The sequence below is a fragment of the Piliocolobus tephrosceles genome, chromosome 19 (genome assembly GCF_002776525.5).
Source record: "Piliocolobus tephrosceles isolate RC106 chromosome 19, ASM277652v3, whole genome shotgun sequence".
Taxonomy (NCBI): Eukaryota; Metazoa; Chordata; class Mammalia; order Primates; family Cercopithecidae; genus Piliocolobus; species Piliocolobus tephrosceles.
Window position 1 is genome coordinate 23,667,450 of NC_045452.1, and position 27,130 is coordinate 23,694,579.

The 27,130-nt window shown below is 48.9% G+C and overlaps 2 protein-coding genes across 8 annotated transcripts in view; both read left to right on the forward strand.

Annotated features, from left to right (window-relative positions):
- Positions 1–27,024, forward strand: CCDC134 (coiled-coil domain containing 134). Of its 2 annotated transcripts, XM_023222248.1 has the most exons (8): positions 31–145; positions 366–454; positions 10,215–10,333; positions 11,211–11,332; positions 11,538–11,622; positions 14,586–14,767; positions 15,072–15,143; positions 26,423–27,024. In XM_023222248.1, the coding sequence occupies exons 3-8, from the start codon at positions 10,231–10,233 to the stop codon at positions 26,546–26,548; spliced, it is 690 nt and encodes a 229-aa protein (XP_023078016.1). In that variant the 5' UTR covers positions 31–145; positions 366–454; positions 10,215–10,230; the 3' UTR covers positions 26,549–27,024. The 2 variants fall into 2 exon arrangements, with proteins under 2 accessions (XP_023078015.1, XP_023078016.1); XM_023222247.1 differs by lacking the exon at positions 366–454 and having other exon boundaries at positions 1–145.
- Positions 1–27,130, forward strand: part of SEPTIN3 (septin 3) — a 429,247-nt gene that overhangs the window by 220,290 nt on the left and 181,827 nt on the right. The window lies entirely within an intron of this gene.

Sequence of the window (27,130 nt, forward strand, 5' to 3'; positions counted from 1 at the left end):
GGGCGGGACGGTGCTCGGCGGTCTGCTCTTGGTTGCTAGCCGGTTGCTCCTGCTTTCAGTGCCTTTGCTGTTAGTCTGTTGGACCTTCGAGCCCAGCTACTCGCACAGGACTCGGCCACCTGCCCTTCCTGCACCGCCTGGCCAGGTAGGTGGCGGTAGGGGCGGGGGGCTGCAGGTTCCTGGGGAGGATAATGAGAGAACCGAGGGCTCCGAACCGGCTGCAGGTGATGGGGAGGGAGTTTCGTGGACCTGGACGCCTCTGTTCCTTGAAAAGGCTCGCTCCTTCCTCCCGGAGTCCCGAAGGCTCGGGGTCAACCATCCAGGCCCCCGACCCCGGTAGCCGACTCAAGGCCCGCCACTACCAGGTACCTTGCAGGAGTTCAGAGCCTCATGCTGAGCCAGGAGGAGCTCCGGGGGACGCACAGGGCAGGATCGGGATTGAGAGGCTGAAAAAGTGAGTGTAACAGTAGGGAAAGCAGGACCTGTCCCGCAGTCTGCTGTTCTGGGTTTTCTTTCCCACTTCCCTGCTTCAGTCATTGCCAGCTGTCTGGTATTCTCCTTGTCTCCTAAAGTTTTGCCCTAGCCTGGTTCTGGTTCCCTTGAGTTTGGAGCAGGAGGTGGAATGTGGGGGGTCCTGGGTGAACTTGGACTATTCCTTCTCTAGGTTTCACTTACTCGTCTGCTTGGGGGTAGGGGGTTCTCTGGATGACCTCTGCAGCCCCTCACTGTCTGTAACTGAGCATCTCTCCCCTGGGGCAGGTCTCCTGGTAGTTCAGTAGCCAACTCTGATCTCAGGTAGCCTGTGCTCATTTAGAGTCAGAAGACAGAGCACTGGACTTAGAGCCAAACAGACTCTTGGTTCGGCCTGGAAATAGCTGTGTGACTTTGGGCAGTCACCTCATTTTTCTGTGCCTTGATTTCACATTGGTAATATTGGGGAGTTGTAATCTAAGTGTGAGAGCTCTCCTGACCACTTTATGTAATCTTGCACCTGACCAACACCCTCTCATCCTTCTGTGATTGTTTTACAAGTTTATTGATTGTTTTTTATCCCTACTAGAGACATAAGTACGATGAGTGCAGAGATTTTTGCTTGTCTTATTTCTTGCTGTATTCCTGCCTCTAGAACAGTGCCTAGAATGTGGTAGGTACTGTCAACCTAAATAACAGAGTGAGAGACTCTGAAAAAATGATGTTTACTTGGGAATAGACATTGTAGTGAGAATATGTGTGCCATAGTAACCTGTGTACGTATTTGGTAAGGTTTTGAAAGGAAAAATGAGGATTGCATAATTATTTTGAGATAGTTATCCTTGGCTACAAGGATGAATAGCAAGAGTGGTGCCAGTCTGAGGTTGGACAGGCAGTTGCAGGGCAGATGTCCTCACAGAAATATTTTTCTGTGTAAATTTGCAATGATCTCTGTGCAGGGTTGTGGTTTTTGCATTTTTTCTGATCTTGTTATCAGTCATTTGTGCATGAGAACCCTCTTTTCACGACCTTCCTTGGTTTTATTTGTCAGAGTTGTTCTTGTTTTTTTCCCATTGGAGAATCATGCTTTAAATTTGTCAGAGTTTTTAACACAAACGACTCTCTTTTGATTCTAACAGCTTTCATATTTCCCCCTTTTGGTCAAGATCTTTCTCCAAAAGACTTAAGATCGGGCATCCTGTAGTTAGGTCCCCCAGTGCTGGGACGGACCTATCTTGGTTTGTTGGTCTCTTGCCACGTTGAAGGGAATTATTGGTGACTAGGAGTCAGTGTCAAACCCTTGTAGTGGCTGGGAGCAGTGATTCATGCCTGTAATCCCAGCACTTTGGGAGGCCAAGGAGGGAGTATCACTTGAGTCCAGAAGGTCGAGACCAGCCTGGGCAACATGGCAAAACCCTATCTCTACAAAAAATACAAAAATTATCCGGGCAGGGCTGGGCATGGTGGCTCATGCCTGTAATCCCAGCACTTTGGGAGGCCGAGGCAGGCAGATCATGAGGTCAGGAGATCGAGACCATCCTGGCCGATACGGTGAAACCCTGTCTCAACTAAAAATACAAAAAATTAGCCAGGCATGGTGGCAGGCGCCTATAGTCCCAGCTACTCGGGAGGCTGAGGCAGGAGAATGATGTGAGCCAGGAAGGTGGAGCTTACAGTGAGCCAAGATCATGCCACTGCATTCCAGCCTGGGTGACAGAGCGAGACTCCATCTCAAAAAAAAAAATAATTAATTAATTTAATTTAATTAAATACAAAAATTAGCTGGGCATAGTGGCACATGCCTGTAATCCCAGCTACTAGGGAGGCTGAGGCAGGAGAATTGTTTGAACCTGGTAGGTGGAGGTTGTGGTGAGCTGAGATCACACCATTGCACTCCAGCCTAGGCAACAAGAGCAAAACTCCATCTCAAAAAAAAAAAAAAAAAAAAAATTATCCAGGCATTGGTTGGGGAGTGTGTAGGGGAGAGTTGGGTAGAGAATCACTTAAGCCCGGGAGTTTGAGGTTATAGTGAACTGTGATTATACCACTGCACTCCAACGTGGGTGACAGAGCAAGACCCTGCCTCAAAAAACCCCAAATACCTTTTAGCCACATTTGAGCAGCAAGGGAGGTTTGGAAGGAGTGGCTCTCAAGATAAGTCTACCTGGAGTTCATTGTTAAGTTCAATTTTGGCTGTTCCATAGGCATTTGCTATAATTGCAAACTTCTGGGTCAGCATTACTCTGTTAGGAGTGGTACTTCACCAAAAATTTAAAAAGTAACAGGTATAAAGTTTAAAAAGAAAATAGGGCTGGGCATGATGGCTCACCCCTGTAATCCTGGCACTTTGGGAGGCCAAGGCAGGCAGATTGCTTGAACCCAGGAGTTCGAGACCAGCCTGGACAACATCAGGAAACCCCGTCTCTACAAAAAATACAAAAATTAGCCAGACGTGGTGGTGCGCAACTGTAATCCCGGCTACTCGGGAGGCTGAGGCAGGAGAATCACTTGAACCTGGGAGGCAGAGGTTACAGTGAGCCAAGATGGTACCACTGCACTCCAACCTGGGCTACAGAGTGAGACTCTGTCTCCAAAAATAATATAAAATAAATAAATAGGAAAATAGGAAGTAATATTAATAGCAATATAGTAATCTCAGTTTGCATTATAGTTCTAAGAGGCCCAGCATGGTGGCTCACGCCTACAGTCCCTGCACTTAGGGAGGTCAAGGTGGGTGGATTGCTTGCACCCAGGAGTTCGAGACCAGCCTGGGCAACTTGGCAAAACCTCATCTCTACAAAAACAAGTACAAAAATTCTCCAGGCACAGTGGCATGAGCCTGTAGTCCCAGGCTACTGGGGAGGCTGAGGCATGAGGATTGCTTGAGCCTCGGAAGTCGAGGCTGCAGTGAGCCAAGGTGGCACTACTGCATTTCAGCCTCGGCAACAGAGTGAGACCCTGTCTCAAAAAAAAAAAAAAATTCTGAGACATGAATCTAGGCTTAAAGACAACCAACTGAATAAATCAAATGCCTGTTGGGAATTAGATGAGACCTATTGTAACCATGAGACCTGCTTTATTTTTTGTATTTGGGTCTCAGCTTCCCAGAGGAATGTACAGTATGTAGTATTAGCAATAGCACCAACATTTGTGAATAGATAATATAGCTCAGTTTTTACCACCTACTGTGCCATAACTGGGTTGAGTTAAAACTGAGAGTGAGCAACAGTTTTTTAGGGTTTTGTTGTTTGTTTGTTGTGATCAACAGTTCTGTTAGGGATGTTGCCAAAGTCATCCACGAGGTAGCCTAAAGGATCTCTTGGTGGCCGGGCACGGTGGCTCAAGCCTGTAATTCCAGCACTTTGGGAGGCCGAGACGGGCGGATCACGAGGTCAGGAGATCGAGACCATCCTGGCTAACACGGTGAAACCCCGTCTCTACTAAAAAATACAAAAAACTAGCCGGGCGAAGTGGCGGGCGCCTGTAGTCCCAGCTACTCGGGAGGCTAAGGCAGGCGAATGGCATAAACCCGGGAGGCAGAGCTTGCAGTGAGCTGAGATCCGGCCACTGCACTCCAGCCTGGGTGACAGAGCGAGACTCCGTCTCAAAAAAAAAAAAAAAAAAAAAAAAAAAAAAAAGGATCTCTTGGGTCAGGTTCTGTCAAGTTACCAGCAGAAGCTACTGATTGTGAAATTTCAGTAACACCATTATCCTGCCAAGTGAAAAAAAGGAGACATTAAAACGGATAAGAGTTGGCCGGATGCAGTGGCTCATGCCTATATTCCCAGCACTTTGGGAGGCCAAGATGGGTGGATCACGAGGTCAGGAGATTGAGACCATCCTGGCTAACATGGTGAAACCACGTCTCTACTAAAAATACAAAAAAAATTAACCCGGACATGGTGGCAGGTGCCTGTAGTCCTAGCTACTTGGGAGGCTGAGGCAGGACAATGGCGTGAACCCAGGAGGCGGAGCTTGCAGTGAGCCGAGATTGCGCCACTGCACTCCAGCCTGGGCAACAGAGCGAGACTCCTTCTCAAAAACAAAACAAAACAAACAAAAAACAGGTAAGAGTCTCAAAATGATATGGAATCTTGTTCCAGTGTCTTCGGAAAAGCTATCTACAGTATGAAACCATCAACTTCTTAACCTGGTTTGCAGTTTGAATGTCTCTGGTTATGGCATTGAGAGGTTTGGTGAATTTTCTGTGTGACCCATACATTAGGCACAAGGCTTGTCCATTAAAGTTCATCTAGTTTCAACTTACAGGGCTTCAGGAACAGAGCAGTGCCCGTTTTTAATAATTTCATGGAAGAAAGTTGGATTGGAGGAACCTAGAATTCAGGAGCTAATCCAGTATACAAGTAGGTAATGAGAACTCAAAAACAATGCACAGGGCTACAGTCTAGTAACAGGTGAACTATATCTTTTTTTAGAAGCAAAATTTTCTCTTTACAGTGATCACATAGGAATACCAGGTTTAAAAACCGTTTGAGGCTAGGAAGGAAAACCAAGGCAGACTTTAGATTTTACTGCACAGTCATAAGGTTCCTGGGCCTGCCAGGAAGTGACAGATTTTACTCATTCACTGTAAGGCTGGGAATCTTTGAAGGCAGGCTTTCTATGCATATTTTCTTTTCTTTTCTTTTTTTTTTTTGAGACGGAGTCTCGCTCTGTCGCCCAGGCTGGAGTGCAATGGCCGGATCTCAGCTCACTGCAAGCTCCGCCTCCCAGGTTTACACCATTCTCCTGCCTCAGCCTCCAGGTAGCTGGGACTACAGGCGCCCGCCACCACGCCCAGCTAGTTTTTTGTATTTTTTTAGTAGAGACGGGGTTTCACCGTGTTAGCCAGGATGGTCTCGATCTCCTGACCTCGGGATCCGCCCGTCTCAGCCTCCCAAAGTGCTGGGATTACAGGCTTGAGCCACTGCGCCCGGCCTCTATGCATATTTTCAAGTATGATATTCTAGTTAAAGCTGTGGTAATATAAGCAGTATTTATTGTATTCTGTTATAATAGAGAACAGGCTGGGTGCAGTGGCTCACGCCTGTAATCTCAGCACATTGGGAGGCCAAGCTGGGCAGATCACTTGAGGCCAGGAGTTCAAGACCAGCCTAGCCAACATGGGGAAACCCCATCTCTACTAAAAATTCAAAAATTAGCCAGGCATAGTGGTGCTTGCCTGTGATTCCAGCTACTGGGAGGACTGAGGCGCAAGAATCACTTGAACCCGGGAGGCAGAGATTGCAAGTTCTGAGATCGTGCCACTGCACTCCAGCCTGGGCAACAGAGTGAGACTCTCTCAAAATAAAAAAAGAGAGAGAGCAGGCCGGGTGCGGTGGCTCAAGCCTGTAATCCCAGCACTTTGGGAGGCCAAGATGGGCAGATCACGAGGTCAGGAGATCAAGACCATCCTGGCTAACACGGTGAAACCCCGTCTCTACTAAAAAATACAAAAAAAAAAAAACTAGCCGGGCGAGGTGGCCGGCGCCTGTAGTCCCAGCTAATGTAGTCCCAGCTACTCGGGAGGCTGAGGCAGGAGAATGGCGTAAACCTGGGAGGCGGAGCTTGCCGTGAGCTGGCCACTGCACTCCAGCCTGGGCGACAGAGCGAGACTCCGTCTCAAAAAAAAAAAAGAAAAAAAAAGAGAGAGAGAGCAAAGTCTTACTGGACTTTTGCAAATAACCACAGTGCCATAAGAATATTCATGAATAGGCCAGCATGGTAGCTCATGCCTGTAATCCTACCACTGTGGGAGACCATGGCAGCCTGATCTCTTGAACCTAGGAGTTCAAGATCAGCCTGGGAAACATGCCCCATCTCTACTAAAAAATACAAAAATTATCTAGGTGTAAGTGGTGCATGCCTGTACTCCCAGACCCTTGGGAGACTGAGGCAGGAGAACTGATTGAGCCTGGGAGTTCAAGGCTACAGTGAGCCATGATTATACCACTGCACTCCAGAGGGAGACCCTGTCTAAAAACAAAACAAAACAAAAAGAATAATTATGAATAGTTTTCAAATTTTAGATGGATTAAATAGGGAGAAAAAGTAAATGTTTCCACCTCTCTTTACAAAAGTGTTTCTTAAGGAATTGCTGTAAACTATGGATAGCTTAAGAGAAAAAGTTTCCTTAAATTTAGAAAACAAAACAAGTAAAGAACCAATAATGTTTCAAATATATGTCATAAAAACATTACCCTGGCAGGGTGGCTCATGCCTGTAATCTCAGCACTTTGGGAGGCCAAGGCAGGAGGATTGCTTGAGCTCAGGAGTTTGAGACCAGCCTAGGTAGTATAGCAAGATCCTACCTCTACAAAAAAATTTTAAAAATTATAATAGCTGGGCATGGTGACATGTGCTTGTAGCCTCAGCTACACAGGATGTTGAGGTAGGAGGCTGGCTTAAGCCCAAGAGGTTGAGGCTGCAGTGAGCCTGGGTGACAGAGGGAGACCCTATCTCAAAAAAAAAAAGAAAAAAGAAAAGAAAATTATCTTCATCAGTTTTGTTGTTGTTGTTGTTGTTGAGACGGAGTCTGGCTCTGTTGCCCAGGCTGGAATGCAGTGGCCAGATCTCAGCTCACTGCAAGCTCCGCCTCCCAGGTTTACACCATTCTCCTGCCTCAGCCTCCCGAGTAGCTGGGACTACAGCCGCCTGCCACCTCGCCCGGCTAGTTTTTTGTATTTTTTAGTAGAGACGGGGTTTCACCGTGTTAGCCAGGATGGTCTCGATCTCCTGACCTCGTGATCCGCCCGTCTCGGCCTCCCAAAGTGCTGGGATTACAGGCTTGAGCTACCGCGCCAGGCCTTCTTCATCAGTTTTTAATTGAGTTCTGTTTGATTTTGACTAGAGATTTCAGGAATTCATCAGTTTCTTCATTAGAGTTCTGAAAAATTTTTATTTAGTTCATTGATCTTAAAGTTTTTAACTTTTTAGAAACTTGTATTTAAGATTACTTGTTAGAGTCTTTTTATGAATCTGATTGCAAATGCTTTTAGAGAAGAATCAGAACCACGGATGACAAAGACTTGGAACAACCATGGTTGAAAATCTTTTCTTTTAAAACTATTAATTTTTTTTTTTTTTTTTTTTTGAGACAGAGTCTCGCTCTGTTGCCCAGGCTGGATGGAGTGCAGTGGTGTGATCTCAGCTCACTGCAGCCTCTGCCTCCTGGGTATGAGCAATTCTCCTGCCTCAGCCTCCCAAGTAGCTGGGATTACAGGCACGTGCATCCACGCCCGGCTAATTTTTTTTATTTTTAGTAGAGACAGTTTCACCGTGTTAGCCAGGATGGTCTGGATCTCCTGACCTTGTGATCCGCCTGCCTCGGCCTCCCAAAGTGCTGGGATTACAGGCATCAGCCACTACGCCTGACCCCATGGTTAAAAATCTGATGGAAGTTCATTATAATCAGCAGTGGACAAGGACATTTGTCAATTTGTTATTTATGTGCCACAAGCAATACAGAAGGTTACAAGGGTATAAAAACAAAAAATCTTAACCCTTTCATAGCTCAGGTTTTATGAAAAAGTTGTGAATTTCATCAGACACAGGAAGAGTGTGTCCAAGGTTATGAGTTTCCATCATGTTATAGTGGGATGTAAATAAGAAAACTAGCACCAGCTGGGCGCGGTGGCACACGACTGTAATCCCAGCACTTTGGGAGGCCGAGGCGGCAGATCACCTGAGGTCAGTAGTTCAAGACCAGCCTGGCCAACATGGCAAAACCCCGTCGCTCCTAAAAATACAAAAATTAGCTGTGTGTGGTGGTGGGTGGCTGTAATCCCAGCTACTTGGGAGGCTGAGGCAGAGAGAATCGCTTGAACCCAGGAAGCGGAGGTTCCAGTGAGCCGAGATTGTGCTGTTGCACTCTAGGCTGTGCAGCAGAGCAAGACTCCATCTCAAAAAACAAAACAAAACAAAAACTAGTACCTTCAACTGGGGAATACCTGTTTCTTAGTTAAAAGCATGAGAAATTTCCTGGTTAAATGGAACAATTCAGGCACATCAAGAAAAGCCTAAAGTACAGAATCAAGTTATACTAAAGGAAAACATTGCTTTTCTAGGCCCTCAAGACAGAATATTTGAGTGTCAGGCCATAACAGCAGAGTTAGAACCAGAGAAAAAAGCTACAGTAGCCGGGTGCAGTGGCTCACACCTGTATCCCTGTACTTTGGAAGGCCAAGGTGGGTGGATCACTTGAGCCCAGGAGTTCAAGACTAGCCTGGGCAATGTGGCAAAACCCCACCTCTAGGAAAAATACAAAAATTAGCCATGCATGGTGGCATGCACCTGTGGTCCCAGCTACTCAGGAGGCTGAGGTGGGAGGATGGCTTGAGCCTGGGAGGTGGAGGCTGCAGTGAGCCTTGACTGTGCCACTGCACTCCAGCCTGGGCAGCAGAGCAAGACCCTGTCTCAAAAAAAAAAAAAAAAAAAAAAAAATTACAAAAGCTAACAAAAACATTAAGAGAATTACCACCCCAACCAAGTGAAAAGATGCATCCTTCCAAGGGGAGAAAGAGGAAGGGTGGAAGGCAGTAATGTATGTCCTGGGAATCACCAGGAAAGTGAACTTCGTAGTACTCAATAAATAATTGTGTTGGCCGGGCATAGTGGCTCATGCCTGTAATCCCAGCATTTGGGAGTCCAGGGCAAGAGGGTATCTTGAGTTTAAGAGTTGGAGACCAGCTTGGGCAATATAGCAAGACCTCATCTCTACTAAGGAAAAATAAAAAATAAAAAGGGTCAGGTGCGGTGGCTCACTTTTGTAATCCCAGCACTTTGGGAGGACAAGGCGGGCGGATCACCTGAGGTTAGGAGTTTGAGACCAGCCTGGTCAATATGGAGAAACCCCATCTCTACTAAAAATACAAAATTAGCTGGGCATGGTGGCTTATGCCTGTAATCCCAATTACTCAGGAGGCTGAGGCAGGAGAATCGCTTGAACCTAGGAGGCAGAGGTTGCAGTGAGCCGAGATAGCGCCGTTGCACTCCAGCCTGGGCAATAAGAATGAAACTCCATCTTAAAAAAAAAAGAAGAAAAATTAATCAAAATAAATAAATAATTGTGGCATGTTGCCTGAATATGAACAGGTGTTGTATGTAGTACCTGTGGTTCCAGAGTGAGTGAGTAGCAAGTCCCCTTACCCTGAGACTGCCCTGCCTTCCTCCCTGCCCTTTGTCCCTTCTTCCTTTCTGATGACAAAAGTCAAGGAAGGAGGAAAACCCCAGAAGTTTCACATCTCCTCTGCCTGGGCTTCCTTGACCAGATGCTTTCCTGGGAGGCCAAGATAGGGGATGTGGAGGGAATACTGTTGATGAGCCCCTCCTCCCCAGGCACAGTGCCTCACCCAGACCTCCCTCCCTGCAGCAGGAAGGTGACCTCCTTATCCCTGTTCTACAGCTGAGAAGGCTGAGGCTCAGAAAGGCTGGGCAAGCTGCTCGAGGTCCCAGAGTCAGGAGTGGGAGCCGGGCTCCAGCCCAGAGCTCTAGCCGCTGACCCAGTGCTCTAAGCGTCCTTGTGTTACTCACACTTATCTTCCTTCCCACCTCCTAGCATCCCATGGGTCTGTATTGTGTGCCTGCTGGCCCTGGGATAGGAGCTGCAGCTTCAGGGCTCCCCAAAGCTGGGTATTTAGTATTCGGAGGATGTGCTGTTTCAGGGGAAGCTGCTGTTCACTTTTGCCCTCTATTTTATGTAACACCAATCTCTGGGTCTCTCTTTCTTTGGGTTATTCTTCCAGCGCAAGAGGTTTGGATATGGACCTTCTCCAGTTCCTGGCCTTCCTCTTTGTCTTGCTTTTGTCTGGGACGGGAGCCACTGGCACCTTGAGGACTTCCCTGGACCCAAGCCTGGAGATCTGTATCCTTTAGGGTTGGTAGTTAATGAGCTGTCTTTGAGGGGTCTATAAATGAGGTTTCTCTACTCGGGGATTCCAGGGATAAGCAGGCCCAGTTGAGGGGAACAGGGAGAAAAAGTGAGGTGCTCTAGCCAGACCTTGAGCAAGTCAGGTCTCTCCGGAGCTTCAGCTTCCGCATATGGTAAATGGAGATGATAAGGCCCATCTCTAGACTGCAAAGGCTCAGTGAGGACTGTGCATGGCCTGGCACCTTGTGGGCAAGATCCTGGGTGGAGACTCAGGAATTCTGGATTACTGGCCCATCTGGACTCTGGTGAACTGGGCCACCTGCTCCAGGCCAGGCCTCAGGGACACAAAGATGAATTACAACGAGTCCTGTGGGTTTGAGGTGTCCATAAGCCTAGGGGGAGAAAGTATCCAAACAAATGATCATTTTACTCTGTGACCAGTACTCTGATGGGCACAGGAGGGGAAACACTGTGTGATGATTTTTGAGCCAGGCCTTGAAAGGATAGAAACTCCTAGAAGAGAGTGGGGGACATTCTGGACAGAGAGGGTGCAGCATGAGTGGAGAGGTGGAGGCTCTGGAACAGTGAATGCTTGTGGAGAGGGCAGGAAGACCACAGCGAAGGGAAGGCAGGAGCCATGTCTGGAGGCTTGGTTTCAGGCTTCTGGGTGTGGAGCACCATGGGAACTGGATGAATGGTGCTTTGCAGGGCCATGCACTTGTCAGTTTGTTCATTTCCTGGAGGCTTCTAGCCCTGGGCATCCATGACCCTTGCAGATACTTGCTGGTCAGGAATGAGCCTTCTAAGACAAGACTGCTCGATTGTCCAGGCAGGGCTGTTGATGCCAGCGCCTTAACTTAATGCTGCCCAGACAAGAAGATGTTTGAGGTGAAGCGGCGGGAGCAGCTATTGGCACTGAAGAACCTGGCACAGCTGAACGACATCCATCAGCAGTACAAGATCCTTGATGTCATGCTTAAGGGGCTCTTTAAGGTGTGTACAGGCAGGGGGCAGCTCATGGCAGGTCCAGTCTTTGATCTGGGCACTGATGGGTAAATAGGAGTTCCCTAAGGGGATGGTGTTCAGGGACAAGGGAACTGCGTGCTCATAAGACTTGAAGTGAGTTTAAATAAATGGGAACGGGAGCAGTCTGTTATGGGCACTGTGAAGCCACTCAGCCCTGGCGGGATTCCCTCAGGTGCTGGAGGACTCCCGGACAGTGCTCACCGCTGCTGATGTGCTCCCAGATGGGCCCTTCCCCCAGGACGAGAAGCTAAAGGATGGTATGGTCTGCCCTACGCTGCCCTGTCCTCCGCACCACCCGATCTTCTCTAGCTGCTCCTTCTCTCCTGTTCTTGTCATTCTTTTTTCTCCCCGGAAGTACCCTCTTGTGGCACCTTCCAAGTGGTCCCCTTGGGCAGACGGGCGTTTTGTGAGTGGCCTTCCTCGTTAACTGGCTACATTTTAGCAATAGCATTTCTTTTTTTTTTTTTTTTTGAGACGGAGTCTTACTGTCGCCAGGCTGAAGTACGGTGGTGTGATCTCAGCTCACTGCATCTTCCACCTCCTGGGTTCAAGTGATTCTCCTGCCTCAACTTCCCAAGTAGCTGAGACTACAGACACACACTGCCACGCCCAGCTAGTTCTTGTATTCTAAATAGAGATGGGGTTTCACCATGTTGGCGAGAATGGTCTCAATCTCTTGACCTTATGATCCACCAACCTCGGCCTCCCAAAGCGCTGGGATTACAGGCGTGAGCCACTGCACCTGGCCACAATAGCATTTCTTAGATTTACACTGAGAGGATAGGAGCAGCTCTTATATATTACATAGTGGACACTTTACAACCATCACCTCTAATCTCCACCATAACTCTGGGGGAAGACACTGTTCTCTCTACTTTCTATATGAAAGAGTACAAGTAATTTGCCTTGGCTCTTCCCTCTGAATCAAGCTGACTTCCTGAGTTCTTTGAGGTTCAAGATTATTCTGAAGCCCCAAGGTCCCTGCCTGACATGTCTCAGACCCACGCTGGCATATCTTTGGAGTCTACTTATCTTTCTGCGTGGCCTGGCTCGTGCTAGTGAGGGCTGCCTGGGCCCTCTCTTAGGGGCTGGCTAAGAGATAGGGACTGCTTAGAGCTGTTTACACAGTTATAGGGACTGCTTAGAGCTGTTTACACAGTTATACTTTTGGCTAACCTGGGTCTGGGGGACTTGCTACCGTGATGGACACATGTTCTGTGGTGAGCAGGTTTGTGCAAACCTACCCTCCAAGGCCAAGGGAGCTGAGAGGTCCAGTTTCTCAGAAAGAAACATTCATTAGGAACTTCTGAACAGAAGCCATGTCTCAGGCAGAAATGAGATGGTGGTCTCTGCACCCAACCTCCAGAAAGTATTTATTTGTTATTTTGCAGATGACAATGCTTGTACAGAAACTATTCTTTTTCTTTTCTTTTCTTTTGAGACAGAGTCGCACTCCATCACCCAGGCTGGAGTGCAGTGACACAATCTCAGTTCACTGCAACCTCTGCCTTCCACGTTCAAGTGATTCTTGTGTCTCAGCCTCCCTCAGCTGGAATTAGAGACGTGTGCCCCCAGGCCCGGCTAATTTTTGTATTTTTAGTAGAGACGCGGTTTTGCCATGTTGGCCAGGCTGATCTCGAACTCTTGATGTCAAGTGATCCACCCGCCGTGGACTCCCAAAGTGCTGGGATTACAGGGGTGAGTTACGACACGCGGCCAAAAGTATTGTTTATACAGCAAGCTTTTAGGTTAAAACATGCAGCTGGTGACATCTCAGGCTTTCGTGTGAAACTTGTGACCACTGGGGAAGTTAAATAATCATCTTTTTGAGGGGTTATCTATGCTACAGGCATTGTTTAAAGACCTTGCTGCGGAATACTTTGGTGTGCAGCGGTCAAACCTCAGCCATTATGGCTTCAAGATGGTGCCACGCTTGTCTCGCAGCAGGCTGTTTTCCTGCAGCACACTAACAAAGCTCAGTCTAAACTGACCTGTTGATCAGTAGAAGCACGTTAGTGGGAAAACAGAAAATTCAAATTAAGTCTGTTAGGTTAGTTGGTAGTATTGTATTGCTGTTGATTTCCTGGTTTAGATAGTTGTATGTTGGTTATATAAGATGATAACACTTGGCCAGGCATGGTGGCTCACGCTGTAATCCCAGTATTTTGGGAAGCCGAGGCAGGCAGATCACTTGAGTTCGAGTTAGAGACCAGGCTGGCCAAACATGGTAAAACCCTTTCTCTACCAAAAATATGAAAAAGTAGCCGGGTGTGGTGGCACATGCCTGTAATCCCAGCTACTCGGGAGGCTGAGGCAGGAGAATCACTTGAACCCGTGAGGCAGAGGTTGCAGTGAGCCAGGATCTCGCCACTGCACTCCAGCGTGGACAAGAGAGCGAGACTCCGTCTCAAAAAAAAAAAAAAAGATAACATTAGAGGAAGCCAAATGAATGAAATTTATGTTGTATAATGTAAGTCTAAGATAATTTCAGGCCGAGTGCAGTGGCTCATGCCAATAATCCCAGAGGATCACTTGAGGCCAGGAATTTGAGATCAGCCGGGGCAACAAAGTGAGACCTCACCTCTAAAGTAATTAATTAATTAATTAATTAATTATATTCATTCGTTCATTCAAAATAAGAACTTAAGCACTTAAAATGAAATAAAATGGAAAAAATATTAAAAAAGAAAAATGCTGGCCTGTTCTCTGGCCATCCTAAGAGACCTGAGGTCTCACAGACATTCTAGTTGTATTAACACCAGGGCCAGCACTGGACATTTGGATAACATGTTGGTTGGGGGGTCAAGCCCAGCAAAGCCTCATGTGATACATCAGCATCTGTGTACAAAACAACACTCACTTCTCTGGTCCCCATAGCAGATGAGTCTTCTAAGCAGCAAGATGTGCCTTTGGGCTGACAGACCTGGGTTTGCAGCCCAGATTTGCTACTCATTAGCTGCTGAGACTCAGTTTCCCATCTGTAAAATGGGAACAGCAGCCACATCTCCCTCTAAAAGTAGTTATAAGGACTCAGTGAGCTGGTGGATGTAAGGCCCTAGTTCGCACTATACATGTGATTGGCAGTCTGTGGTCAGTAGGCACTGTTCCTTCCTTGCTTGGTGGGTTTGGTGGATGTCTCTATTCTCTGGAGGATGCCAGGGACCAGCAAGGCAGCCAGGAGAGCATCTGCCCTAGCCACTCATCAGGGTCCTCTTGCCAGCTTTCTCCCACGTGGTAGAGAACACGGCCTTCTTCGGCGATGTGGTGCTGCGCTTCCCAAGGATTGTGCACTATTACTTTGACCACAACTCCAACTGGAACCTCCTCATCCGCTGGGGCATCAGTTTCTGCAACCAGACGGGCGTCTTCGACCAGGGGCCCCACTCGCCCATCCTCAGCCTGGTAAGGACTGGGGTGGAGGTGGCCTGGGAGCCCTCTGTCTGGGGTGGACTAGGATCCTCACATCTGCCTTCAGTCGGGCCTGAACGTCAGTGCTTGGCTACATTTTCTTTGTGGAGCTTCAGGGTATCTTGGGCCACAGAGGTCCCATTTCAAGGGGTTCTGTGCTCACCCAGTTCCCATGGGGTCATCACCTGGCCCACATCTGCCCAAGTCTGGAATCTGGGTCCCAGCATGGAGGGAGTGACTCTCTGGTGAGCAGGACTCAGGAGAAGGCAGAGGATGACGAGTGATTCTTCATCTGCAGATGGCCCAGGAACTGGGGATCAGTGAGAAAGACTCCGACTTCCAGAACCCATTTAAAATCGACCGCACAGAGGTGAGCTGCCAGGGCCTATGCCTGTGTCTGCTTTGCCTCTGCTGGGCCATAGGACACCGAGGCCTGCAGGGGCTGGGGACCTTGGGTGGCTTTGGACTTGGAGCCAGGCAGCCTGGGCCTGGGTCCAGAAGCCATCACTGAGTCATTGGAGCCTGTGGGCAAGTCACTGCTCCCCTCAAGACAGCCTCCCTGTCTTTCCACAGCGTGTGAACTCCAACCATGGGAGGTAGTTAGGTGGCTATGAACAAACCCATCCCAGCACAAAACAGGCATCCCACTTCAGGTGGATATCAGGGCAGCCAGGGAGGTCAAGCCATGCTCTTCCCTGCCTTTGAACCTCTTAGCACCAACTGGGCTTCCATCCCGCACTCCTGTACATGCTCTTATTCCAGGGGGCTAAGGTGGGCTTTGAGAACTGTAAGTTTGGGATAAAAGATGAGGACAGGCCAGGCGTGGTAGCTCATGCCCATATTCCCAGCACTTTGGGAGGCCAAGGCGGGTGGATTACCTGAGGTCAGGAGTTCGAGACCAGTCTGACCAATATGGTGAAACCCCGTCTCTACTAAAAATACAAAAAATTAGCCAGGTGTGGTGGCACATGCCTGTAATCCTAGCTTTTCAGGAGGCTGAGGCAGGAGAATTGCTTGAACCCAGGAGGCAGAGGTTATAGTGAGCTGAGATCGTGCCATTGCGCTCCAGCCTGGGCAACAAGAGTGAAACTCCGTCTCAAAAAAAAAAAGGACAGGGACAGATACGATAGAGTGAGGAAGGCATCGGAAGTGGCAGGGCTAGGAGGGGCAGGAAGGAAGGGCCATGGTGACTGGAGGACTGGACTTGTCAAACCACATGCTAGTCCCTGGTGTAGGGAGACGTGTTGGGTGTCTGAGGGGTCTAGGATTTAACTCTGCCTCCAGGCCAACAAGCTAGCCTGCTACTATTTCATGGACACTGACAGGTCAGAGATATTGGACTGTATTACAGCAAAGGCAGTAGCTAGACTGTTGGCCTGATTATGTTGATTCACCTTGTTCCCCAAGTCCCATGGGGGTGACACAGAGGGGGCCAGGTGGGCGCTGTGCATACAAGGGGTGTGCATCACAGCTGAGAACTGCCAAGCTGGGGAAATTCATGATTTTTTATAGCAAACGTGCTCTTTGGGAGGAGATATCACCACACCCTTCAAGGTTGCTCTCTGTAAACATAGTCCTGAGACATAGCCCAGGTAAAGGGTGGTTAGGGCTTTGTATCTTTGGTGTACACTGCAAGAATATGCAGGGATGCTCAGGGCCATGATGGATTGCTGCGCCAACAGTCTGCCCCAAGCCCTCCATGGCTTGATTTAACTCCAATTTTCACACAAATGTGCTATTCAGTCTAATTAATCTGACTGATAGAGGCTAGGACCAAATCTGTTCAATTAGTCTCATACTTCATTTAATTCAGACTACTATCAACTATATTCTGAATAGCAGGATAAGGCCAACCTACATTATTATTATTTTTTTTTTTTAGAGACAGGGTCTCGCTCTGTCACCCAGGCTCTGTCACCCACCTAGCTTACCTTGAACTCCTGGGCTCTAACAGACCTCCCACCTCAGCCTCCTGAGTAGCTGGGATGACAGGCCTGTGTGATACCATTCCTGGCTAATTATTATTTTTTCAGAGACAGGTTCTTACTGTGCTGCCTAGAGTGGTCTCAAACTCCTGGGCTCAAGCTGTCTTCCTGTCTCAGCCTCCCAAAGTGTTGGGATTATAGGTGTGAGTTACTGTGCCTGGCCCCTAACCTGCAATATTGATCAGGGTCCTGGACTCAACCAGCTGTGAAGGTACTGGAGGACCAGTAAGTCTCATTTTGGATAATCAGGATATGGTCTAAGACCAATCTCTTATCCACGACCACCCATATAAGAGAGTTTAGATTGACCTGCCAATCTTTGATGTTATTACCAATAATTACAGGGGGCAATAGATGGACCCAAGCAACCTTCATGCCCCCATAAGGAGACATTTCATGACCCATTCTCTCCCACATGTTACACTTGATTTGAGTCACCAGAACAATGTTTAGCTGAGCCTGAGGGCAGTGTCACTGTGGAGCTTCAGCCTCGTTGCCCTACATGGTATAATCCAAGGCTACTCACACATCAGGAAAAGCAGATGGATTTGTATCTGTCAGGTTGAAACAAAATGGTGCTGCTGGTATGTCTGCACAAGGTCACTGATGAGAACTACCTTTGATGGCATTAGACATAGCAGAATAGCTCATTACTGACATGTCCATGTGAGTTTTTCTATCATGTGGATGGGAATGAGACACCCAACAGTTGGCCATATTGACAGCTGCAGCTGCCACTGGGCTTGGGCAGACCCTGGGATTGTTTTGCCAGGTGGCAGTGATGGATCTAAGGGATAAAGAGAGCATTAATTGTTCCCTGAACTTTCTGGGATCTAAGGTATTTCCTCCCCGGGTGGCAGGATTATTGCTGTAAACTCCATGTGTGCTTGGGAGACCGAAGTGGGCAGATCATGAGGTCAGGAAATCAAGACTGTCCTGGCCAACATGGTGAAACCCCATCTCTACTAAAAATACAAAAATTAGCCGGGTGTGGTGGCGCATGCCTGTAGTCCTGGCTACTCAGGAGGCTGAGGCAGGAGAATTGCTTGAACCCGGGAGGTGGAGATTGCAGTGAGCCAAGATCACACCACTGCACTCCTGTCTGGTGACAGAGCGAGACTGTCTCAAAAAACAAAAAGCATATGTTCTATGCCACCTATGCCAGCATCTATAGTTTCACTTTTTCTCCAGTTGTTGCCTACTATGACCTAGACCTTTCATTCAGAAATGTCAGGTATGAATGGGACCAGGGCATTTTTACAGATGTATAGAGACCTGTTGTATCTCTTATCTTTACCCACATGGGCCACTTCAGGGAAATCAGCAGCAGGATACTCAGCCAAGTGGTCACAATCCTAACAATCTCAGGCCATACCATTCCAACCAGAGACTCAGGTAGTTGAACCAGAAATATAGAGTCCTCTGTTTTGTGCCGCTCCTTGGTAGTGGGTAATGTTACCACGCCAAGTACAATGATATATTTAGGTGGCAGTGATCTGGATGAAGTAGGCTTGATCAGCAGTTTGACTCCATTTGGTCTTATCAGAGATTGAGCTTTATGATGGGCATCTAAACGAGTGAGCCAGGCTGTCTAGTTTGTCACTACAGTTTGTTTCCATAGTTTGTGGCCCTAAAGAGGGACAGGTATCACCAGGCATGGTGGCTCATGCCTGTAATCCCAGCACTTAGGGACCAAGGCAGGTGGATTGCCTGAGGTCAGGAATTTGAGACTATCCTGGGCAACATGGTGAAACCCTGTCTCTACTAAAAATACAAAAATTAACCAGGCGAGGTGATGTACACCTATAGTCCCAACTACTCGGGAGGCTGAGGCAGGAGAATCACTTGAACCCAGGAGGCAGAAATTGCAGTGAGCCAAGATTGTGCCACTGCACTCCAGCCTGGGCGACAGAGCAAGACTCTGTCTCAAAATAAATAAAAAGAGTGGGGTAGGTATCTTTGATCTGCCATTTTGTAATCTCCGGATGACCAGGACACTGACAATAGTCAGTAAGAATATAACATGCATAGTTGTTAGAAAGGAGCGTCATCCAAGGCAAGGGTGATAGGTTTTAATTCAGGCCATTGTCTGACTGGCCTTTATGGCACTTAGTCCACCAGCATTGTTACTGGGGCTGGCTGACTGCTGCTGCTTATGGACACCTGTGTCAGGTTCCCAAAACCACTCCCAGGCTTGATGGTTCAATAGGAGGATTCACAGGACTCAGTATATGGTCGTATTCATGGCCACGATTTACTACAGAGAAAATATACAGAGCAAAATCAGTAAAGGGAAAAGTGCATCAGGCAAAGTCCAGGGGAAACAGGCTCAGCTTCCAGAGTCACCTCCCAGTAGAGTCAAACAGGATGTGCTTCATTCCTCCCGCAATTAGTTGTGACAACATGTTTAAAATGTTTTTTACCAGGAATGTTCATGAGGGACCTAGTGTCTGAGTTTTTATTGGGAGCTAGTCATGTGGGTACTTTTTGCCTAACTTATGTCAAAATGGCAAACTCCCAGGAGTAAAGTATGTATTCAGCAGAAACCATATTGTTTGCACAAACAGTTTTGGCACAGTGAACCACTGTTAGCAGTTAGGGTGGTGGGGGCCCTCCTGAAATGCAAGTTCCCAGATGTCTGCCAAGGGCTAACCTTGGAAGCAGGCCTTTCAAAGGATAGGAGTCAGGCCGGCTGTGTTAACTCTTTTCTGTACAACACTGTTAGCTTTTATATTAGCTGAATTACAGTGGGCTAGGCCTGAGTATTTGGGGGAACCTGTGAATCGAGGGTCCTGTTGAGCCAGTGGCTTTGCTTTATGTGGCAGAGTGGGGGATGTGGTTTCCTCAGTGGGGTAGCTGCCACCCCTGCATGCCCAGCTGAAATGACACATCCCCCAAGGTTGCTTGCTGCAATCATTACCCTGATAAATGGCCCAGATCAAGAACAGCCACGATCTTCCATTCTTGGTTTATACAGCAAGAAAACATATGTGGACACTCAAGGCTATGACAGATTGCCTTTCCCAGCAAGGGGTCACCCATAGAGATGCTTTATTGCTGTGACGCCAGTTCTTCTTGCTATGCAGGTCATAGATGCCTCACTTAAACGCAGGAGGAGGGTGACAGTGTAGGCCACAGAGAGAATGGGTGCCATGATAAGTTGAGTCCAGCTTTATCATAATGTGCTGTACTTGGATGTAACCACAGCAGCAACATACTTTCCTTACGTGCTGGCTGGGGACAGTTCCGAGATTTTCCTCACTTTTTGATATCCCACGTGAGCTTGTCTCGCAGGAGCCCCGGATTTGCTCGACTTCCCTCACACACTCCTTCCATGCTGGTGAGAGTTCTGAGTTTTACTTCTTATGTACCCATCACTAGAGTCAACTCATATCAGGGTGTGTGCCAACCACTGTCCCTGTCCAGGGGGCTTGCCCTGTCCCAGCTTCTCAGATGCTCACAGTCTGATGGGGAAGGCAGCAGGGAAACAGTTCCAATCCAGTGTTACTGTTATAGTGGTAAGAAGCATAATGAGCTGTAGACCTCTGAGGGGAGCCTGACCCAGCCTCGGCAGAGAGGTGGTGGAGGCTGTGGGATGAGTTAGTTGCTGGGTGGACCAGCTGAGGCAGGGCCTTCCAGGCAGAGGGACGAACTTTTGCAAAAGCTCAGATGCATACCACATTTGTTCATTCGGCATCAAGTGAGTATCTATTGCATCCTGCCCCTTGGGGAAGCAGGCTAGCCCTTTTCTCCTGGGAGTGGCATTCTAGTTGGGGAAGACAGGCAGTCAATTTAAAAATATATAATATCGTAGGTGGTGACAAGGGCTGTGGAGAAAAAAGGGGAATGTGGTTAAGGAATGCCCAGGGTGAGATGGGGTGCAGTTGCTATTTCATATGGTCTGGATACTGTCTTCCTGAATTACCTGAAGGAGATGAGGGAGCCATCTGTGTATCCCAAGGAAGAACGTTCCAGGCTAAAGGAGCAGCAAGTACAAAGGTTGTGAGTTGGAAGCATATTTGGGGCTGGGGAGTGTGAGGAAATGGGGTCAGAGTTGTAGGCCTGATCCTGAGACCCTCAGAGGTCTTCACAAGGGCTTTGGCACCTACCCTGAGAGACCTGGAGAGCAGGGTGACAGGCTGTGACTTACCACTTTATTTTTATCTATCTATCTATCTATCTATCTATCTATCTATCCATCCATCCATCCATATTTTTTTTTTTGAGATGGGGTCTCGCTTTGTCACCTAGGCTGGAGTGCAGTGCAGTGGCGTGATCTCGGCTCACTGCAAGCCCTGCCTCCCGGGTTCACATCATTCTCCTGCCTCAGCCTCCCAAGTAGCTGGGACTACAGGTGCCCGCCACCACGCCGGCTCATTTTTTTTGTATTTTTAGTAGAGACGGAGTTTCACTATGTTAGCCAGGATGGTCTCGATCTCCTGACCTCATGATCCGCCCGCCTCGGCCTCCCAAAGTGCTGGGATTACAGGCATGAGCCACTGCGCCCATCCGTTATGTATATATGTATTTTTAAGATGAAGTTTTGCTCTCGTTGCCCAGGCTGGAGTACAATGGTGTGATCACAGCTAACCACAATCTCCGCCTCCTGGGTTCAAGAGATTCTCCAGCCTCAGCCTCCTGAGTAGCTGGGATTCCAGGTGCAGACTTACCACTTTAAAGGGATCATCTGGCTGCTGTGTGGAGCATGGTCGGGGACCGGGAGCAGGGACACAGGGGTGGAGGCTGCTGTGCTCATCTGTGTGGCAGTTGATAGTGGCTTGAACCAGACAATGGCAGTGGATCTGGTGAGAAATGGTCAGGTTCTGGTTCTCTTTTGGAAGTAGAGCCAGTGGGATTTGCTGAGGAAGCAGCTGTGGTGAGAGAGAGAGGAGCGTTAAGCATGACAAGAAGACTTTTGGCCTGAGTGTCGGGAAGAATGGGACTGTCATTTTTTCAAATCCTTGGAGAGGGTATCAAGAGTTTTTTCCTGCACCTGGTGAACATCAGAGTAAAGATGTCAAGGAGGTAGCTGGATATTTGACTCTAGACTTCAGGGAGGACGTAGAAGCTGGACCTGTAAATGTCAGAGCCATGCCTATGTAGAAGGCACCAAAAGCTGTGAGACAGGACACAGTCACCTGGGGCACTGGGCAGGTATAGAAGCAGTCTGAGGACTGAGGCTTGGGATGGGGCTGGAGATAGAGGTTGAAGGACTGAGGAGGAAGCAGCAAGAACCCGCCGAAGGAGCAGTCAGCATGATGGTGGCCACCCCAAGAGTTTCCCAGAGACCACACGAGGAAAGCTTTAGAGGAAGTAGGGAGGGAGCGATTGGCTTGTCAGACGCTGCTGGGAGGTAAGCGAGGACTGAGAATCGACTGCTGGACCGAGCAATGTTGAGGCCACTGGTGGTCTTGATAAAAGCTGCTTTGGGGGGCGGGGTGCTGGGAACAAAAGATTGGATTTCCAGAGAATGAGAGGAAAGGAAGTGGATGTGGCAAGTGTGGAGAGCCCTTTCGAAGACTTTTCCTTTCAAAGAGAGCAGTGTAATGGGAGAATAGCTGGAGGACAATGTGGTTTCAAATGTTAGTCCTTGGGAGAGACCACAGCAGGCTTGCACTATGTGGATGGGACTGATCCATTAGAGAGGGAGAAACTGATGAGGCCAGGGGCCAGGTTGCTGGAGCCTTATCTGGAGGAGGTGAGGAGGGGTGAGTTGTAGTGCTGGGGGAAGGCTTGGCCTTGTACAGAAGAGCAGATCCTTAACCTTGAACAGGAGGGCAGGCAGAGCATGTGGGCACAGAAGTAAATGGGTTGGTGGGTGTTGTGGTGGAGCTGTGGGGGTTGTTTCCTGCTGCTTTCATCCTCTCTGTGAGATAGAAAGCAAGGTCATGGTCTGGGAGTGAGGGGAGCACAGAGGCTTGAGGAGAAGGTATGTGCAGGAGAGCAGGAGGATAAGCAGACCAGGAAATGAGGCTGGATTGCTGGCAGCATGGAGGGCCTGCTTGTGGTTATAGTAGGGCTAAGAAGTTAGAGAAGATAGAAGGCAGTGGCCAGAGTGGCATGCTTGAGGCTATGGAGGATGTGGTTGTTGTCAGGGACAGGCAGAGCAGGGTAGCTTGAAGACAGGAGGAGATAAGGCTGGAGATGTAGCGTGGGGTCCGGGCCCTTCAACACCAAGCTTAGGAGTTTGGGGCTCTATCCTGGAGCCAGATGCATTTTCACAGAGCAGGCGATGAAGAGTGAATTTGGAATAGAGAGGAAATAAATTGATAACTAGCCTAACAGTGAAGACAGCGGAGGCACAGGAAGGTACAGTAATCAACCTGAGGTCTCACAGCCAGTAAGTGATGGAATGAAGGTTCAAATACATGTGGTCTGCCCCTTGAGCCATGCTCTTAACCACAATGCTGTGTTGGCCGTCAGCCTGCTGACCTGACCCAGGCTGGTCAGGTGCCATCAGGGGTGGCCAGGGAAGATTCCTGGGGAGACATCTAAAGTAGACTCGAAAGATGAGTAGGCACTGCCAGGCCTAGGTGGAGAAGGGGGTGGGGAAAGGATGGGTGTGTTTCTCTTCTGACCCAGCTAGTTTGAGCTGAGCCCGCTGAGACTGAAGGGGCTAAGATCTCTTGACTTGCCCTTGCCCAGCCAGAGTCAGAGAGGAATGGGGTCTCTGTGGCCTAAGGGATCTCCCAGCTCCCTGTCTTAAGTGGATCAGGATTCACTCACAGAGATAGGAGCAGAGTGTGGTAGGGAAGTACTAGGCAGGGAAGTGTGCAGCCTGAGAGGCTAGTCCTAGTTGGGCCTACCACATGCTGTGTGACTCACTTACCTTCTCTGGGCTACACTTCTGTGAATCCCCTCATCTTCCAGGGTCATGACTTAGGCAGATTACTCCACAAGGTGGAGCCATTTGTTTGTTTTTAGTATCTACTTTGATCAGATCAAACGTTTGTCACTATTGCCCTAAGAACAAATAAAAGGGTGTGTTTTACAGCACAGCTACCTCAGTTGTAGACAAAGTACATCTTCACTTAACATCATCCATAGGTTCTTGGAAACTGTGACTTTAAGTGAATCTATGTATTACAAACCAACTTACCATAGGCTAATTGATATAAATTAAGAGTTAAGTTACTACAGCATATTTCTGGTCAAAAAACCATTACCAGATTTTGTTTTTTGTTTTTTTTGAGACAAAGTCTTGCTCTGTCGTCCGGGCTGGAGTGCAGTGGTACAATATCGGCTCACTGCAACCACCCCCGCCTCCTGGCTTCAGGTGATTCTCCTGTCTCAGCGTCCAAAGTAGCTGGGAGTACAGGCGCTCACCACCACACCTGACTAATTTTTGTATTTTTTAGTAGAGATGAGGTTTCGCTATGTTGACCAGGCTGATCTCGAACTCCTGACCTCAAGTGATCTACCCACCTTAGCTTCCCAAAATGCTTGGATTATAGGCATGAGCCACAGTGCCCAACTCCAGTCTTCAAAATAAAGACCAAAACACTCTTAATATGAAACATTGAAATAAATGTGAACTATACATACATTTAAGAAAGATTCGTCAAAACAAGTAAGATAATTATTTATCCATTTAGTCCCGTTCAGGGTCCAGCCTCTCCCAGCAACTCAGAGCATAAGGGAGGAACCAACCCTGGACAGGACGCCCTCCCATCACAGGGCGCACTCACACACACCTCCACAGTCAGACTGGGACGGTATAAACATGCCAGTGAACCCAACATGCACATCTTTGGGATGTGGGAAGAAATTGGAGTACCCAGAGAAAACCCACCAGAACACGGGGAGAATGTGCGGACTCCACACAGTGGCCCCAGCCAGCAATCGATTGTTTTTTTTTTTCTCATCCACATTATAATGACACGACCTTGAACTAAACCACATTATTCGAGGACCTGCTGTACTATTGTATTTCCTATTCTAACGTGGCTTGCTCATTCATTGAAAAAAACACATATTGAGTGCTCTCGAAAAGCCAGGAAGACTCTGTGCTAAGGCCTTGTGGCAGAGGACACTATCCTCCTACCCTCATGGAATGTGCTGTTTGGGAGGGCGATGGGCACAAGAAAGAAGGAATCAGCACAAAGTCGAAAAGAGCACACCACCAGGAGCAGCCTCTCAGGGAGTCAGGGCAGGTCTAGAGGGCAGTGAACCAGCTAAGCCCGAGCTAATGTGGCAGAAGGGTGGGTGCTGGAAAGAGCATTCTGGGCCTCGGCCGCAGCACATGCAAAGGCCTGGAAGTGAGAGGGTACAGGGAATCCAAGAACATAAAGGCGGAGGATATGAGGTAGGAACAGAGAGGCAGCCGGGGTAGACCTGCAGATACACCGTGTAGAACTTTGTCTTGAGAGTCATGGAGAGCTGTGGAAGCTGGAATGTGACATGAACAGATTTTCATTTTGGAAAGATCCGTCCGGCACAGTGGCTCATGCCTGTAATTCCCAGCACTTTGGGAGGCTGAGGTGGGTGGATCACCTGAAGTCAGGAGTTCGAGACCAACCTGGTCAACATAGCGAAACCTTGTCTCTACTAAAAATACAAAAATCAGCCAGGTGTGATGGTGGGCGCTTATAATCCCAGCTCCTTGGGAGGCTGGGGCAGGAGAATCGGTTGAACCCGGGAGGCAGAGGTTACAGTGAGCCAAGATCGCACCACTGTACTCCAGCCTGAGGGACAGAGCAAGACTCTGTCTCAAAAAAAAAAAAAAAGAGAAAAGAAAAGGAAAGCGCCAACTGCAGTGAGGAGAATGACTTGAGAGGGACCAAAGGGGATGTGGAAAGCCCTTGGGAGGCCCCTAGAGTCATCCAGCAGAGAGGCGGGAGTGGTGATGGGGGCAGCAATAGTAGAGACAAAGAAGTGGATGGGTTTGAGAGATTTAGGGCTTGAAATCAGCCAGGCCTTGGTGATGGACCCAAAGAAGGAGAGGAAATGCCGGGTACAGGTGGGGCTCCTGGGTTTCTGCCCTGCTGCTCATCAGAACAGGTACTCTGGGAAGAGGGAACCATACTGAGTCTAGGGTGCATTTGGGACATCCTAAAGGAGGTCTCAGACAGGCATTTGAACATGGAGATGCAAGTTTGAGGCGTAACTGACCACACAGGCCAACAGAAGCTATGAGTTAGATGAGACGGTCTGGAGAGAGATGAGGGAGGAAAGCCAAGGGCCTGGGTTGCAGTTGAAGAATGCCCCTCCCCCCTGCCATCCCCCGCTGCCAATGAAGTCCTTATCCTCCACCCCCGCTACTTGCTCTGTCATCTGTGACTCTGGCTGACCTCCCTCCTCTCCTCCCGAAGGGTGCAGCAGGTGTGGGGCTCCCGGGTCTGTGGTGGTCTCAGCCACTCTATCCCCTCACCCTGGAGGAATCTGTGTATCGTTTCTCAGATGCCCCATGTAGGTTCCCACCTCAGCATCTGTCCCTGCACCTAGAATACTCTTCTCTTCCCTCATGCTGTTGGTTTGGCAAACTCCTGCGTATCTTCCAACACACACTCAGCAGTTCTCCCCAAACCCATTTCACTGTCTCCATGTCTGGGGCAGGGCCTGTGTCCAGGGAACCTTCCTATTCCCACAGCCCGCCGGTGGCCTAGCTCAGAGCAGGCTCTTTGCTGCCACAGACTAAATCAGACTTCTCTTCTCTTCCCTTCAGTTCATTCCCAGCACTGACCCTTTCCAGAAGGCCCTGAGAGAAGAAGAGAAACGCCGGAAGAAAGAGGAGAAGCGGAAAGAGATCCGAAAAGGCCCAAGGATCTCCAGATCCCAGTCTGAGTTATAGCCCTGGAGCAGCTCAGGGCTCAAGGGGCCACAAGGAGGCAGGTCGAGAGGAAGAAGAGGTGGAGGTGTGGTTGTGGTGGAGAGCACCAGCCAGCCCCTTCCAGAAGGAGAGGCCACATTTACCCAGCCCCCTGGAGCTGGGTCTGAGCTCTGGCTGAAGGGACTGAGCCTCATATGGCTGGATTTTCTCTCAGGGGCCTCCTGCTGAAGGGGCCTTCAGAGGACTTTATACTGGAAATATGACCCTGTGCAGACTGCTGGGGGAGGCAGGGGGATGCCTGCCTGGACCCTTTTGGTGGCTGAAAACCTCTGGCCAGCTGGCTTCCACTCTTGGTGGGGAAGCAGCAGAAGTAGGTTCTGAGCCACAGGTGAGGGTGCCACCCTGCTGCTGGCCCCACTGTGTCACAGAGCTGCCCAGCACAGGTCCCAGCCCCTCTGCAGAGACACAATAAAAGCCAGCGGACCCTTTGGACCAACCAAGGCTCAGGGATGTAGAAACAGCTTGGAGGATGTTTCTGCCCCACCGGTGGTGGGGGCCAGGCCCTGGCGGGGCAGAGAAGCAAGGGGCTTGGCTTGGGCCTCC